The sequence below is a fragment of the Hyla sarda genome, chromosome 8 (assembly GCF_029499605.1).
Source record: "Hyla sarda isolate aHylSar1 chromosome 8, aHylSar1.hap1, whole genome shotgun sequence".
Lineage (NCBI taxonomy): Eukaryota > Metazoa > Chordata > Amphibia > Anura > Hylidae > Hyla > Hyla sarda.
In genome coordinates, this window is record NC_079196.1 from 41,055,152 (window position 1) to 41,073,183 (window position 18,032).

At 40.8% G+C, this 18,032-nt stretch overlaps 1 protein-coding gene across 12 annotated transcripts in view; it reads right to left on the minus strand.

Annotated features, from left to right (window-relative positions):
* The window catches only part of RBMS1 (RNA binding motif single stranded interacting protein 1), a 442,165-nt gene that overhangs the window by 148,980 nt on the left and 275,153 nt on the right, over nucleotides 1-18,032 (minus strand). For 11 of the 12 annotated variants that reach the window (XM_056533368.1, XM_056533363.1, XM_056533374.1 and 8 more), the window contains exon 2: nucleotides 2,149-2,324. In XM_056533368.1, the coding sequence (XP_056389343.1) occupies nucleotides 2,149-2,324 (176 nt within the window). Of the gene's footprint in view, nucleotides 1-2,148; nucleotides 2,325-11,897; nucleotides 11,956-18,032 lie in introns of those variants that run through there. The other variant, XM_056533367.1, reaches the window with a different exon arrangement.

Genomic DNA, 18,032 nt, shown 5'->3' on the forward strand with positions numbered 1-18,032 from the left:
TAAGTCATCAACTGCCGAGCCGAGAAGTTCGTGACGAATCGAATTTACTGTAAGTTCGCTCATCTCTAAATACATAGAACAGAGGACCTGCACACTTCTGCACTCGCCCTCCTTTAATTGGTTTCATATTTATGTAGTAAAATATTTTAGGTGCGTGACATCAGACTGGGAATAAAGCACAAAAATTTCAGACAAACAAATCTGTAAGAACATGAGCTTTGTAAGACCGGGCAAAGGGTCTGCAGCCCAGATAAACATGTGGGATTCTAGAAGAACCAACCTCCGACTCACTAACGTCACAGAAAGTCTTTCCAGAAGGGGTAGACTGGAAAAAAATGATTCACGTGTAAACTAAAACCTGCTGTGCGTATAGGGTTTTGGCGTGGTCATGGACTCATGTAATGTAGCCGTAAAGGTCAACATCTGTATTGCATTCCAAACTGTCATGGTGATCAGTGTCCATGTTGTAATAAAGGGGTACGCCACATGGCAAAATATGTTTTTAAAGGGGTCCTCAGGTTGGAAAAAAATATTTTAAAATCAGCTGATGCCAGAAAATTATACAGATTGGTAAATTACGTCCGCCTGAAAATATTAAGCCTTTCCATAATTAACAGCTGCCTTTGCTCCAGAGGAAGTTGTGTAGTTCTTTCCAGTCTGACCACAGTGCTCTCTGCCGACACCTCTGTCCATATCAGAAACTGTCCAAAGTAGAAGTTTGCTATGGGGATTTGCTGCTACTTTGGACAGTTCCTGACAGGGATAGAGGTGTCAGCAGAGAGCAGTGTGGACAGACTGGAAAGAACAACACAACTTTCTCTGTAGTATACAGCAGCTGATAAGTACTGGAAGGATTAAAGGGGTATTCCAGGAAAATATATATATATTTTTTTTAATCAACTGGGTCCAGAAAATTAAACAGATTTGTAAATTACTTCTATTAAAAAAAAATCTTAATCCTTCCAATAATTATCAGCTGCTGAAGTTGAGTTGTTCTTTTCTGTCTGGCAACAGTGCTCTCTGCTGACATCTCTGCTTGTCTTGGGAACTGCCCAGAGTAGAAGAGGTTTGCTATGGGGATTTGCTTCTACTCTAGACAGTTCCCGAGACAAGCGTCATGAGAGAGCACTTAGAAAAGAACAACTCAACTTCAGCAGCTCATGAGTACAGAAAGGATTAAGATTTTTAAATAGAAGTAATTTACAAATCTGTTTAATTTTATGGCACCAGTTTGTTTGAAAACATTTGTCTACACTTTAAAAGTGATCATGAAGGGGGGGGGAGAATTAAAACACCTGCCACTGATCCCCACTGGTGGAGGTCCTCGATCAACGCTGGCACCAGTCCACTCTAACAAGACCATTTAAGTCACAGTTACGGCCAGCGTTCAGTTGAGCACAGCTTTCCTATATGTCGAGACGCAAGCAGTGAGTACTGGCACTGGCGAAGCTGTACAGTCGGGGAATCAACAGTGAGGATGTACCAATATTTCGATTTTTTTTTTCTTTTTCCATGAACACAAACTCTTCATCAGGATTAACACCAATGATCTACCCATTCTTTTTCCATTAAAACTGGGAGCTACTGCAAGAGACATTGGTTATCTTGCTTGGATGCAACAGAAAATACATCCAACCTGTACTTGAACATCTGTGGCCATAAAGGCAACATACACACACACACGTTCTTCAAGTTCAACCTCTATAAGGTTATGTTCAAATTTGCACAAATAAAGCTTCAATGCCCTACTGGATCCATCATGCGATGGATACCACCAACACCCAAGCCCAACAAACCAAAACTAGTCCTAGAGGTTCAATCATGGTGTCCATTGTTTTGACCAGTGGTCTCCAAACGTTGGCCCTGCAGATTTCGCAAAACTAAATTCCCAGCATGCCCGGACAGCCGTTGGCTGTCCGGGCATGCTGGGAGTTTAGTTTTGCAATTTTTGGGGGGCCAACATTTTGAGACCACTGGTTCAGACAACGAGTAACCCAAAAACTTTCAGAAAGCAAACATTTGGATCTTTCAAGAACAATCATATGGCTACAGGCAACTTTCCTGTAGACCACACAACGTACAATTACCCTAATTCTGGTGCCACAGACTTCAGCGGATGGCAACATAAAAGAAAAAAGGGACACTTACGGTTGGCATAGCTTGACTAGGTCCTGGTCTGTGGTGTTTGGAAGGAGTCCTCTAATATACAGGTTCGTTTTGCTTAATTGATCCCAACCAGAACTGCTACTGCTACTGCTGCTGTTGTTGTTGCTGGTCGTGCTTGGACTTGGAGGAGCCATGGGGTGAGCAGGCACAATGGGTTGCTGAAAAAAAAAAAGCAAAAACAAGAGCATTAAATATTATTGATATTTATTTTATATTCTATATATTATAGACAATGTTGTTCTGTTTGAGAAGCCCTATCCTTTCAGTCCGAAATTAAATATTCACAATATTTAGTGTGCCTGTACATGTACACACATGACTTTTTATTATTATAGTTTTTTTTATATCTTTTATATTGTTTATTCTTGTTCCTTATTCACTGGCTTTGTACTATAGGACGATTAGTGATCACAAGCATTGCTGGGGTAACTAAGGACGGCACCATAACCACTTAAATGTGTAGGCAACGTAACAAAGTCAAGTGCAATACTGTACAAACAAAACCAGGCACGCATATAACAGATAACAGTATTTACACGTAGCAAAAAGCCCAAAAGTACATAACAAATCTCTAACGCTGAGGATCTGTTCATTGAAAAGCAATTTCGCCTAAAGAGGACCTGTCACCACTCCTGGCATGACTGTAAATACTTGTATTTCCCAACTAAATAAATTGACATCTGGGGAGTTGCCATCCACCTTGTCAAAGGGGTTTGTTTCTACACAGTTTAGAAATTTAGTATATCTCATGGAGGGCAAACTATATAAGAATGGATAGAAATTGGTGTCACCGTATAAGATGTTAGCATTTTGGAGCATCTCTACCCATCTTGGTCTACCACTAATCCTTTGAACCCATTGGTTCAACCAACGAGGCCTTAATATGGTGGCTGTTGGTCTTGTGATTGACTGGAATGATCTGTAAAAGGTGTCGGCAGAAGAAATTAACACAATGGCAGGTTGCTTGGCCTTGAATGTGGCTAATGGGGCAATGGGTGTCCGTATCCAGCCTCAGTGAAGACTGGGGCCCTTTTTGCCTCATGATTCAGTGTTCTTAAAGCCTACAGAACATATAGCATTGATATCAACATCTTGAGACTGCCCAATATGGAGACCTTTAAGCCTACCCTAAGACTAACCAAAATCTTGACATTTAAGCCCACCCCAAGGCTTCTTTAACACTGCCATTAGGACACAGCAGTGTGATGGCCATCGGGGGAGCCGGTGGGGAATAGCAGAAGAAAAAAAATACTGCTTATGCCGTTGTTTTTTTCCCCCGCTACAAAATGACGGCGCCCGAAGGACCCCATTATAGTAAATGGGATCCATCGGGACCAGTTATTGCCCATTGTGCCCAGTCCTGATAATGGCCGTTAAAGGCTGAAAAACAAAACAACAACAATAAGAGCCTAATGGCCGATTAAGGTCTGGTCAGAAGGGCAGTGTGAAAGTAGCCTTAGACCACCCAATATTGGAACATTTAAGCCCACCCTATGACTGCCTAAAATCTGGACATTTAAGCCCACTCTAAGACTGCTCAAAACAACCATATTTGGCAGGGTTTACATAAACTATCCCTGTTAGAAGGATTGCCTTGGCAAAATTGGGGGCACTGGCAAGTAGGATATAGCCTGAACAGCACTTTATCCCAAAAAACGTCTCACTCGGTTGGCCCACTTGTCAACACATCCATGATTATTTGCAGGCACTATGGCTCTATACGGGCATGAATGAGTCATGTACCATTTTTAGTAGACGTGATGAAGAAAATTATATATGATCAGCCATATAGCATGATACGTATAGAAGCACTGCGTACCGCTCTGTAACAGCAATGCCTTCCTCATAGCGAAACAGAGAGCACTTGCTTTTTAAAAGGTTTCCACGTATAGAAAATACCTTCAAATGGTTGCTGGGAAATGAGAAGCGGATCTCTGTTCTAACACGAGCAAAGCGTATGAGCGGGACATGAAAGGTCCTTCATTAGACCAGACAACGTCATAGATACGAGAAAAAGACTATGAATAGCAGAAGAAAGAATAGGTCTGAAAATTTAAATTAATTCTATGAGAGACCCCTTGAAGCCATGTGTGATAGCTACTAAGGCATTGTTACGCGACAGCAAAGCAAACTGGGTACAGCAAACTGGTCATGAAGAATGGGGCCATAATTTATGTGGTAGGTGAAAGGCTGGATATACTATAGAGTAGTGGTCTCAAACTGCGGCCCTCTATATGTTGCAAAACTTCAACTCCCAGCATGCCCGGACAGCCGTTGGCTGTCCGGGCATGCTGGGAGTTAAAGTTTTGCAATATCTAGAGGGCCACAGTTTGAGACCACTGCTATAGAGGTTAGGCATGTAATGTACTTAGAATGGCGCCTAACAAAGGGGTACCATCAGTCGGTGACCCCTAAATAGAACCTATATGTCTATGTGTTCCTTGGACAAGGACATTTATTGGATCCTATTAAGAAAAATTCTACTTTTCAGGTTAATGAGATGTTGGGGCTGCAAAATAATCATAAAAAAGCGCCACATAGAGAATCCTACCTTACACTACTGTCTTAGGGTGCGTTCACACGCTCTTTGTTTTTGCGGGTTTTCCGCTGTGTATTTGAAAGGGTGCAGGCTCTTCTCGGCTATCCGCAGCAGATTTTCCACGGAGGAATTTACGCTGCGGAAAATCCGCCGCAAGCCCAATTGAAGTCAGTAGGGACTGCGGCGGATTTTGCGCAGAGTAAATTCCGCCACGGACAATCTGCTATGGACAGCCGAGAAGAGCCCGCCCCTTTCAAATATGCAGCGGAAAACCCGCAAAAACAAAGAGCGTGTGAATGCACCCTTAAAGAGAACCGCCGCCTCTTCCACAAAACAGCAGTCAAAGAAAAATAGAATGATCGGAACCATTTGCCCATCTAGTCTGCCCAACATTTATGTGGAGCCACTGCTCCATGGATTTGAGTGTTTTGCTTCATGACCCTCTTGTTCACTGGACGTTAGTTTCCGCCCAATATGCAAGTCAGGTTGTAGACTAAAATGGTCAATCACCACCACTTAATATCTTGGGGTGCTGAGAGTGCTCAGGTTGACCTTCTGTCAAGAGCCCCCTTGACAGCCCATACATGACCTGATACTAGAGCATTCTCCCAGTAGAGAACTGAGCAGTGGTAACCAGTTCCACTGATTATCCATAAACTGCCCTGATCTGTAAGTACTCTGCCTATTCAGAATTGAACGGTGGTGACCACCCGCTTGACAGTCCATAGGCTGCCTTTAACCATGAATAATCTCCTCATTTGAGAACTGAGCAGTGGTGATCGTCCACCTTGACGACCCCCAGACTGCCCTGATCCCTGAGCACTTTCCCTATTGGTGAAGGCTGTCCACCTAGCCATCCATAGACCCACCCTGATCCGTAAATACCCTACCCATTGAGAAATGAGTGGTGGCGACTGTCCACATAGACTACCCTAATCCTTAAATAATCTTCCCATTGAGAAATGAGTGGTGGTGACTGTCCCCCCAGACAATCCATAGACTGCCCTGATCCCAACTCTGTCACCCTACTGAGAGCCAAGTGGCACTGACCGCCCACCTTTAATGATGCAGACTGTCCTGATCCCTAAGCACTCTCCCCATTGAAAGCCGAATGGTAATGACCACCAAGTTGACAATGTTGACTTTTATTAAAATACTGGACACCAAAACTAGCAGCACTAATAGCTAGTGGGCAGGAAGAAACGATCACATTTATTCTTTACAAATGAATCTCACTCTGTAAAGTCAACCTTCTGAGACTGTTTTTAAGAAAGAAAAAAAATAATTTCTTTCCATCCACAGACTGGATGTAGTGTGGTGACAAAGAACATCTCTCTTTCTTTGGGGAACCTGGCATATCTGCAAACTGTGGTCCTCCGGATGTAATTGCCACCATGTAATGCATCATTATTCCTGAAGAGGAGCTGCGTGCTTGCTACTAGACTACCAATAGATTACAAGTGATCAATAGGGTTCCTTCTAACAGAAATGACTTTGGGTCCCATACTAGCAATGGTTCTCCAAACTGTGGGTCTCCAGATGGTGCAAAACTACAACTGCCAGCATGCTGGGAGTTGTCATTCTGCAACATCTGGAGGGCCACAGTTTAGAAAACATTGTCCTAAACAACAGCTATAGATATTGTGCATTCAGCACAATTGGTCCAAAAGGATAAATCATGGTCGGCTGTTCAGGCATGCTGGTAGTTGTTTCGCAACATCTGTATGGCCACCATTTGGAGACCACTGGAAGGGTACTCCCCTGGAAAACACATATATATATATATATATATATATATATATATATATATATATATATATATAAACTGTAGCCAGAAAGTTAAACAGATTTGTAAATTACTTCTATTTAATAATCTGAATCCTTCCAGTACGTATCAGCTGCTGTATGCTCCACAGGAAGTTCTTTTCTTTTTTTGAATTTCCTTTCTGTCTGACCACAGTGCTCTCTGCTGACATCTCTGTCCATTTTAGGAACTGTACGGAGTAGGATAGGTTTGCTATGGGGATTTGCTCCTGCTCTGGACAGTTCCTGAAATGGACAGAGGTGTCAGCAGAGAGCAGTGTGGTCAGACAGAAAAGAAATTCAAAAAGAAAAAGAACTTCCCCTGGAGCATATAGCAACTGATAAGTACTGGAAAGATTAAGATTTTTAAATAGAAGTAAATTACAAATCTGTTTAACTTTCTGTTTAAAAAAATAATAATCATGTTATCCAGTGGAGTACCCCTTTAACTACAGCCATAGAAAATAGTATTTTTTTAAATGTAAGAACTTGTACGTTTTACAGTCTTTAAGTCACATGTCTCTCTCATGAGTAGCATTCATTTAATGCGCTAAAGTGTCACACTTTACCATAAACCAGAACCTTTGCAGCCGCAGGCAATCCAGACCAGCTGACAATTAGGATGATCCCAATTTATTAGACTTTCTGAGAAATGTAAATGTCAAAGCTGGGTCCTAGCAGATAAAAAAGTGTAAGGGAAAAGCATTGGAAGTACAATGCTATATAGAGAATAAAGTGCACGAGGATAATAAAAACAGAACGCGCAAGGTCATAAAAGGCTCCACCTGTATCCTGTAGGTACAACCAGTGACGCTGATGAACGGAATAACACTCCAGATATAAAGACTTTCTCCTCAATTAACTCAATGGTGTCAGTCAGTGATAAAGCAAAGTATTGAACCTTTTCAGATTCTGATTTTACATGTATCTAGGTTTAAAGAACCATTTTTTTAGTCATTCTTCTTAGCTATATCTTAAAACATATGCACCAAAAACATGGCTGTGACTACTATTTGGCCACAGGTCCATGGTGGCTCACTGACTTCCTATAATGATGAACCCATGGCTGGTGCAAGGATTTTTACCACACTAGGCAAAAGCTAATTTTGTCTCCCCTTGACCCTGACCATTGGCTCCGCCCTTTGACATGCCCCACCTTACTACTGGGGTGACACACTGTAACAAACCTCCTCCTCATGTAATCTCCTTACTACTGGGGTGACACCCTGTAAAAAACCTCCTCCTCATGTAATCTCCTTACTACTGGGGTGACACACTGTAACAAACTTTCTCCTCATGTAATCCCCTCACTACTGGGGTGACACACTGTAACAAACCTCCTCCTCATGTAATCCCCTCACTACTGGGGTGACACACTGTAACAAACCTCCTCCTCATGTAATCTCCTTACTACTGGGGTGACACACTGTAACAAACCTCCTCCTCATGTAATCCCCTCACTACTGGGGTGACACACTGTAACAAACCTCCTCCCCATGTAATCCCCTCACTACTGAGGTGACACACTGTAACAAACCTCCTCCTCATGTAATCCCCTCACTACTGGGGTGACACACTGTAACAAACCTCCTCCTCATGTAATCCCCTCACTACTGGGGTGACACACTAACAAACCCCTCCTCATGTAATTACCTTACTACTGGATAGACACACTGTAACAAACCTCCTCCTCATGTAATCTCCTTACTACCGGGTTGACACGATGATGCTGGCTGGGCAGGGGTTTCGGATGCTAGCTGGCTACTAACTTTCTTGCAGTGTGCAGAGCAGCGCTTCCATCAAGAGGGCGCTCTAGGCGGCTACCTATTTTGCCTATAGGCAGAGCCAGCCATGGCTGAACCTTATAGCTGTAGACCCCCAATGTGGTACCTACATATGGCACGCATTGACAAAGATCCCCCCCTCTACAAGTAATGCTTTAGGGGCATTATACTTCCGTAATGCAAAATCAAAAGGCATAGATGTATGTCAAAAAAATGTTCCAAAAATGGTCTCCTAGAAACAGCACAATAGCTGAGCAAGCACTATCTATTGTAAAATTTACTCCACAATCCAGTGAAAAATAGGATCAATGTCCATGATAGGCTTAGAAATTTTGGACCTTCCAGTTCTTCGACATGATGCTTTGCAACATTGAAAAGGGGTTGCCCATCTTCAAGGGCCAGAATAAATAAAAAAAAATAAAAAACTACACTGTGCTCACTTCCTCTATTCCCCCCGCTACCATTCCAATGGTGCCCAATCCTGAACAAGCAAACGTCTGCCCAGCCAACTACAGGCTGAGGTGGGTCATCTCTGTAGTCAGTGATTGGCTAAGTGGGCATTTCCTGTGTGCTTTAATATAAAAATACAGGCAGGGTATTTATCCAACCAATCCTCCAACTCCCGGAATGTTGCACCATAAATTATACCAGTGTTTCCCAACCAGAGGGGATGAGATTTTGCCAATTTGCTGATTTTGTTGTTCTAGGATCCTCCAGCATTCATCACAGTGGGGGAGGGCTCTGCCTGCAGATCGGAAAAACACTGGGAGAAGGGGAGGGGTTTCTCTTGAAACACATATGTGGTATCCCAGCACCAAAGGTTGTCCTGTGTTTTCGGACTTCTTCGGGCAGACCTGCGGCACCGGTGTTTTGCCCACTGGAGGACTTGTTGTTGTGTTTATCATGTCACAGCACTTTGTTAAGAGTTAAAGGGGTACTCCAGTGGAAAACAATTTATTTTGAATCAACTGGTGCCAGAAAGTTAAAACAGATTTGTAAATGACTTCTATTAAAATGTTTTAATCCTTCCAGTACTCATCAGCTGCTGTATACTACAGAGAAAGTTATTTTCTTTTTGAATTTCTTTTCTGTCTGTTCACAGTGCTCTCTGCTGATACCATCATATACCAGCATATTCCCATAGAAAACCTTTTTTTGCTCTGGACAGTTCCTGACATGGACAGAGGTGTCAGCAGAGATCACTGTGGACAGACAGAAAAGAAATTCAAAAAGAAAAGAACTTTCTCTGTAGTATACAGCAGCTGATAAGTACTGGAAGGATTAATATTTTTTTAATAGTAATTTATAAATAAAAGTAATTTACAAATCTGTTTAACTTTCTGGATTTAAAATAAATTGTTTTCCACCGGAGTACCACCTTTAATATATTTTTACACCTATTCTGTTATGTTATTTTTAGATGTGTTATTTAAATGTATGATGCCTTTAAGCAGAGTACCCCATGTGATCCTACCTGCCAATGGGAAACCCTAAACTTTAGTCCATATAGTGCAGTGGGGGGGAGGAGTTACCCAAGTCTAAGTTAGTTCACTGAAGAGCAAGTGTGGTAAAGGTGTAAGGTGTGTTGTGTGTGGAGAAGCCCAGATCAACTCTACTTTATCCGGTCATTCTGCAAGGATCACCCACACAGTGGAAGTTCATGCCCTGGCAGAGAAAGCTACAGGACCTTGACAGAACCCTAGCTACCAAGATCAATCTTTAAGTCTCAAGTCCGTATCAATTTATTGGGTGAAAGCACCACAAGTCCCAGCAAGACAACAGGGCTTACACTGCATCCTCTCATTCCGCACCAAACTGTCAGTAATACCATCTGCACCCTTCTCAGAAAAGACAGTTATCCATAACCTGATGTCAGAGTGTTCATTTACTCCCAGTGTCTGGCCCAGGAGAAGCTGTCTCCAACCTCGGACCTTGTATAGGCTAACAGTGCCCTGGCGCCACGAAGTGATGAGGTATTTCCTTACACCACACAAAGAAGAAACCTTTCTATATTTCTCAGCTTTGATAGTGATCTCTCCATTAAGTGTACCTTTACATACAGAAATCAAGGGCCATCTATAAGTAGCAACACTCCACTGTGGAGAATAAAAGCAGTCACGACACTTACAAATCACATTGTTTTGACACATAAACCTTCAATTCCTGTAACAAGACAATTGCTATTTTTCTTACAATCCTCTGGAAAAAAAAATACAAAATTTTATGAGATAAAAGGAAGAAATAATCTTAGACAAATTCAATAGGAGCATTAGAATAATACACAGCGTGTGTTAACTTTAATCACAGACACAATCAGGGGGAGGCTTTTGTATTGCAGTTATCAGCCAGTTATACAGACGGTAATTACCAGAAATCACAGCGCCGAACAAGGCGCCGAACGCTACAGCCCGGCCGCTCTTAAAGGGAGAATAAAAAAATAAAAAAAAGAGGTTATGGCTACTCGGGCTAGAGAGGATTACAGACACAACATGAGGAGCCCGAAGGGGTGACATGACTGCCTGGGGCCATTTTTAGGAATAGCTTTCCATGGTTAATGCAGCTGAGTGAGGCCATTACGGAAATCTTTGTTGCACATAATGAACTAGGATAGGTTCTCCTCACATATTTCTTTATTCTATATATTCCGAGAGATCTAGAGAGTTTTATACGACGTGACATTGCAGCAAAAGACTGGGGAAAGCCGGGGCCGTGAATGACAGCTGCATCCTGCTGTAGAAATGTCATGATACGGGTATACAATGTCCATATCAAGTCACATCGAAAAGCATCTCTACAGCTGACCATACAGAGGAGAGCGTGGGGGCCTTTTTAACCTTCAAAAGCCTTTTTGTATGTAAGACATTTCCGAAGTGCGTACATTTATGGTGACTAGAGACATCGAATGCTTGTTGGCAGATCCAAACTACGGTAATTTTCTCAGAATCTTGGCTATTGGTCAATTCACCAGAATTTAGAGGGGTACTCTGCTGGAATTTTTTATTTTTATCTTTTTTAAATCAACTGGTGCCAGAAAGTTATACAGATTTGTAAATTACTTCTATTTAAAAATATTAATCCTTCTAGTACTAATAAGCTTCTGTATGCTCCAGTAGAAGTTCTTTTCTTTTTTAAATTTCCTTTCTTTCTGACCACAGTTATAAGATAATCAATAAACGTTTAGAGGAAAGAAGGTTTCTACACCAGCACAGATGGGGGTTCTTTACTGTAAGAGCAGTGAGACTGTGGAATTCTCTGCCTGAGGAGGTGGTCATGGTGAACTCTGTAAAAGAGTTCAAAAGGGGTCTGGATGCATTTTTGGCAAATAATAACATTGCTGATTATGTATACTAGACTTATATGGACAGAACGTTGATCCAGGGATTTATTCTGATGCCATATTTGGAGTCAGGAAGGAATTTTTACCTCTAGTATGAGTTTTTTTTTTTTTGCCTTCCTCTGGATCAACTCAGTAGGGACTCATTAGGGTTATAGGTTGATATTGATGGACTCTGGTCTTTTTTCAACCTTAGAAACTACGTTACTATGTTACTTCACTCATCCATGTACTGTCTATGCCAATCCCAAAAGTACAAAAATAAACAAACCTTAACTCTTAGACCATAAATCAGCAGCTTCATATTCACGTTCATAGTTTGCATTAAAAACCTGTGTGTGATTTACAAAAGAGAATGCTATAAAGGCCGGGTCTAAAATAAGGACAAATGATTGTTACAGTCAATACTTGGGGACTATTCACAACATTTTTTATGTTAAGAAAAAATAAATAGAAAGTTGGTCGCACTCAACCGATCTGAATAAAAGATGTCCAATTTTATTTCAAGATACTTAACAACGTGCCCAAGGGATCACATAGGGAATCTGTGGTCAGCGCTGGGTTGACTGATCCTAGCCTCTCCGACAGTCAGTCCAGCACTGACCACAGATTTAAAAAAAAAAAAAAAAGCTATTCTCCTAGATGAATGGGATCACCACAATGATGACCTTATCCCACTGATGGTTACTACACCATATGGAAAAAATAAAGTAAATTGGCTTGTCTGGGAGACTATAGAGGCAATATTAGGCAAAAAAGTTCAGTAAAGCCTTTGTATCGGTTGATCATGAAATGACTCTTCGACAAGGACTCTAGTAAGTCATCATTTTAACACTGCTTTATGTGCAAGTATATCAAGGGTGTTTATGACGGATAAAAAACATTCCGGGGTGTGTTTATAGGTGTGCACATTATAAAATATGTCAGATGCATCCATTGTCCACCCTAACAAAGACTTTCGAGTGTTTTTCATCTATAAAATTAGACCATGACTAAATGTCTCACCCATTTCTGGTCCTGACCACTAAGACAGCTCTACATTGTGGAAACCAAGTACGGTACATATTTCCATACAACTGATTGATTTGCACTTATAGGGGGTACTTTGATTTTAAAATCAACTGGTGCCAGAAAGTTATACAGATTTGTAAATGACTTCTATTAAAAATCTTAATCCTTCCAGTATTTATCAGATTCTGTATGCTCCACAGGAAGTTCTTTTCTAATTAAATTCTGTCTGACCACAGTGCTCTCTGCTGACACCTCTGTCCATGTCAGGAACTTCCAGAGCAGGAACAAATCCCCCTCGCAAACCTATCCTGCTCTGAACAGTTCCTGACATGGACAGAGGCGTCAGCAGAGAGCACTGTAGTCAGACTGGAAAGAAATTAAACAAGAAAAGAACTTCCTGTGGAGCATACAGCAGCTGATAAGTGCTGGAAGAGTTAAGCTTTTTAAATAGAAGTCATTTACAAATCTTTTTAACTTTCTGGCACCAGTTGATTTAAAAAAAAAAAAAAAAAAAAAATCCCACTGAAGTACCCCTTTAGAGACACCCAAAAGACAACGATATTCATATGGAAATGTTCAAGAGATACACAAAATGCAGAGGTCAAGCTATATATTTTTTTTAGCCTAGCAGTCAGCAATTTAATTTTTTTTTATAAATTAACAAACAAATAGCAATCTTACGGCATATTTTCTTATGTCAAAAGAGGACACTGGATCTAGGCCCCATGTTGGTCCTTTTTTTTTAGCTTTACGCAGAAGAGATGAAAATGAGCCATGTATTGTAATGAATTCCAATGGCTGCCTAAGTGAAACGGAGGACCGTAAAAACTTAAAGTACAGTCTCCCAAAAAACATGGTCTGAAGTCTTCCTGTGTCCTTTACACAAGTTTGTTTTACTTACTTGCCACTCAAACCTGGTCTGCCAAGAAATAGCTATATGCCTTCTTTCTCCCACACGGGGAGGTGCTTCCCTTGCAGGGTCATGCAAAAAAAATAAAAATAAAAAAATTGTATTGCAACCATAGACTACACAGCCATTACTTCCATTAGTTACAAAAGATAAGAATCCCAAAGAATTGCTGAAGAGTTGGATGTAACAGTAGCGCTCACCTGCACCAGTCACTAACCGCCAACCATATTTATTTAGACTCTGCATTTCAAGAGATTGAACCATTTTTGTCTCTTGGGATTTTTCTTCTTATCTCCTGTAACTATACCACTCCTGCCCTGTACTTCGGTATTGGATGCTGGCTGCTCCTGAACACAAAAAGAATTGCATTCTATGTGTGTAATAGTGTTAATCGCAGAGCGCACAACATGACCAGGTGAGCATATCACCATTCTTGTATCTGCCACTTGCACGTAAAACATAACAGCATTAGATAGCGCCAGCTTTCTATCCTTATTTTTTTTTTACATATCTGTATTGATCTCTATTAGGTATATAGACAGTGAATCGAATAGTAACGCACACATGACCACAACTCAAGAAAGGGGACTCATGGACCCCCCTTTCTTGTTAACAGTGAGTCCGTCAGTTCCTACCGATTATAGATTTATAACCTAGTCTGTGGATGGATTATTAATATTGTTCATTGGAAGAATAAAGTTGCACCCATTATCTTATCGGTGTGCGAGGAGGGTATGTATGCAGGACATTACCAACCCCAAAGGAAGTCATGAAAAACCAGGTCCCAATGAGACCCTAAAATCTGCCAACAAGCTCAAGAGTATGGCGACAAAATGGCTGGGCTCTATAGGTCTTCCTCAAGGCAAATCAGCCCCTCGGCTATGCTACCATATGTTAAGTATCCTTGACCTGTGGAGCTTTGATCAAGTCTAATACGGATCAGACAAACTAACCATCTCAATATTTGCCGGATACGAAATAACAATTATGTATAATATAAGACTGATAACCCAATTATCACATTTGGCATGACACAGTGACTTGCTCTTATGCAAATATTAAAAAAGCGTTTCCATTCTTCGGAGACACCAGAATCTTCACAAAACAACATTCTCCAGGGTCCAAGAACTGATGCAAAAGACATAGCATATGACAGATGACATGTTCTTCAACAAAGGGAGCATGACTGAAAACGAGGGCAAAAGGGATAGGGAAAAAAATAAAAAATAAAAACTCGAGATTGACAATCTTTCAAAACACTCTGACATCTACGGATGAAAGCTTCGATTTCACTTCCCCACACAATACTAGAGGAAGCTTCAGCTTTATGTAAGTAAAATGTTAAGTAGAAAATGAACTGCAAATTTTGTAATCATAAAAAAAAGCTATAATAATAAAATAAAAATGTAATTAAAATATTGAAGTACATATAACAACCAATTACCTCCCAATGAAAGATTAAAACATTTAATAACACCAAGAGGTTTCTGTTAAATTAATAGAGAATACAAAACCTAATCATCCTAATCCTGGCCATCAAGGCTCCAACAAAGAACCGATAAAAACCCCCAAATCCCATCCAAAGCCATGGCTACTCCAGGACGGCTCACAATTCTCTAAGGCGGGCGTATGATTGACAGCATGACGGGCTGATTATAAAGCATCTGTTCTCCGTTAACAAGGTCCTAGTTTGGCAATAATGAAATCCACCTACAATGCCAGAGCTTTGTTATAGCATTCAACTAGACTAAATAATTTTTTGCAAGCACAATTATTTCCGAGGCATTTTCTTTCTATGAGTCACTTCCATTGAAAAGAATCATGGGCGTCGTATGACCGAATTACTCAGTCTCAAATTTACAGCAGACAATTAGGATACTGTACTGTCTTTTTTTTCAGTCAATGTATATACAACTAGAATTTCTTTTGCATAATGTTATCCCGTTACCGACACCAGAGCACAAGAAGCCTAATAAATGTCATACAAGACCGTGATCACAAGATCTGATCAATAACATAACCGCTATCATTTCCAGTTGAACAACGGATCATCCCTCGCTGAATACATATTAAATGGGCTATCAAAAAAATTGATCCTAAAGATAAGGGCTAAAGAGATAAAAGACTGAGTTGGTCAGTAGAAAATGTCCCAACACTGTCTTCAAAACTAAAAATATATATATATATATATATATATATATATATATATATATATATATATTTATATTTATATTATTTAATAATTAAATAGATATATTTAGATTTTTTTCTTTTATAGGGGATTAGAGGTCATTATCCTAATTAATCTAAATAATTCTTCCCCTTTATGGATAAGTGAGAACTAGCTAGTGGGCATTAGGACCAAACAGAAGAAAACATATCTGGTGCCTAAATTAAAAAGGAGTAGTATTATGCTGAAAAAAATTCAAACTTCCTTTGGACAGGGGATAAGTTTTAGATTGCGGAGGGTACGACTGCTGAGACCCCTCGCATCCTCCTGCACGGGGCCCCAGCTTTTCCCGGGAATGGAGTGTGTCAACTCCCGCATGAAGCGGCAGCCAACATGCCCCCTCCATGTATCTCTATCAGAGATAGCCAAACAGCTCTCCTATAGAGAGACATGGAGGGGGCATGTCGGCCATCTCTTCGTGCGGGGATCAACACACACTGTTCCTGTGCAGAAGATCACAGGGGATCCCAGCAGGCGGACGCACCACGAACTAAAACGTATTCCCATTCCTTTGGATGGGGGGGATATGAGCATGATATATCCCATCTAAAAGGAGATCAAATGAAAATATAAAGGTAGAAAAATAAATAAGAGATGTGGGATATTTTTTTTGTTTGAGACAACTAACTACTATCCCTTCGCTACTTTCACTTACAGAACAGATGATCTAGAGGAAGGTCACTCAACGGAGTTAGGAAACTAGTCCATAAGTAAACGCACTCCTGGAAAATGTAATTGACTGCAGCAAATCCTACCTATAGGGCCTATGAGCAGTTCAGTTATCCTGTGCACACAAATGCTGGTAGCGGCCTTGAGAAGAGCTTGATTAATTCTCTCTTCAGATAAGCGGATGCGGGTGAACGGGATTATGATCCCATTGATGTGTGGCCATGCCTTCCAGAACAGTGTTTAGCCTTCAAACATACAATGGACAAAGGACAAATGACAACTTGTTTAAAAGGTCCGCAAAGATCAATGGGGGAGATCAAATGCTAAGCTGGCACAGAATCAATTAAGATTGATGGAAAAAAATGCATTTCAGCAGCGCGGATGGTCATGTTTCTACTAGCAAATACAATAATAAACATGACCGGTACTGTGCAAAAATGAAAACTATGTATAGGACTTTTTTTCTTTGCCACTTACACTGTTTACATTGTAAGAATACACTACTACCAGGAGCCCCCCTAAGCTGGATCCACCGATACAGCATTGCTTGTTTTCTCTGCTTTCTCCCACAATTCCTTGCATTGCACCGTGCTCCATCTGGTGTGGATCCTGGTTCATAAATAGAATGCCAGAAATACCAAACTGCCAGACTTACACACAAACCAGTAGGGGAGGAAATGTGTAACAACCCAGGCATATTAGTCAATAAGCGCTTGTCCAGAGATGGGCGACTTAAAAGGGGACCAAATGAGCTCCTTATTGGTAACATCTCAACCAATCTAAACATAGAAGTTATCAGAAGATTGGCTCTTCGGCAACTATATAGACTATATAGAGGCACCAGAGACCTCCACAGAAGCCTGTTTGAGAACCACTTCATAAGCCCAAGAAAAGTCGCAAAACACTATATGGGGACAAATCAGAACCTTATTTTAATGTTTTTTGGTTTTTTTGCTTTCTTTTGTATTTATAATTAGGAATAACAGCACTTAATTTAATCCACTAGGAAAATAACCATCCCCTCTTCTCAAACTTCAGCCTCCCTCCCCAAAACCAATAAGAAAGGCCCAAGCCAGAGGTAAGGGGGAAAAAAAAAAAAAAACACATCAGTCCAATGCTTCTTTAAAGGGGTTATCAAATATTTAAAGGACAGGAGATAACTAGCTGACCAGTAGGGGTCCCACCACTGAGATCTCAATCAATCATGAAAGCAGAGGTCAATTGGCACCCCCAAACATTGCTGAGTTCGGTTTTCGTGTGTCCAGCCTCTGGTACAGGAAGATTTTGAGCCTGAAGTCAAATAAAAGATCCAATCAAGAGATCTACCATAAAAGGAGCCAAAGGCTGAATCAAGAGATCTACAATCAAACTAGAGGCTAGATCGAAGATCCCATCGAAAGATCTTTTATGAGGGTTGAAGCCAACGTGGAAAGAGATAGGCTAGATATACGCCACATGCCCCGTATTGTTGGGTGAGTTATACTGTATATAAATATCAGTTCACCATTTTAGGCCAGTGCTCTATCTACAGCTTGAAATTAGGTATTATTTTATACATTCTTATATGCCTGGCTCTGAAGTCTCAC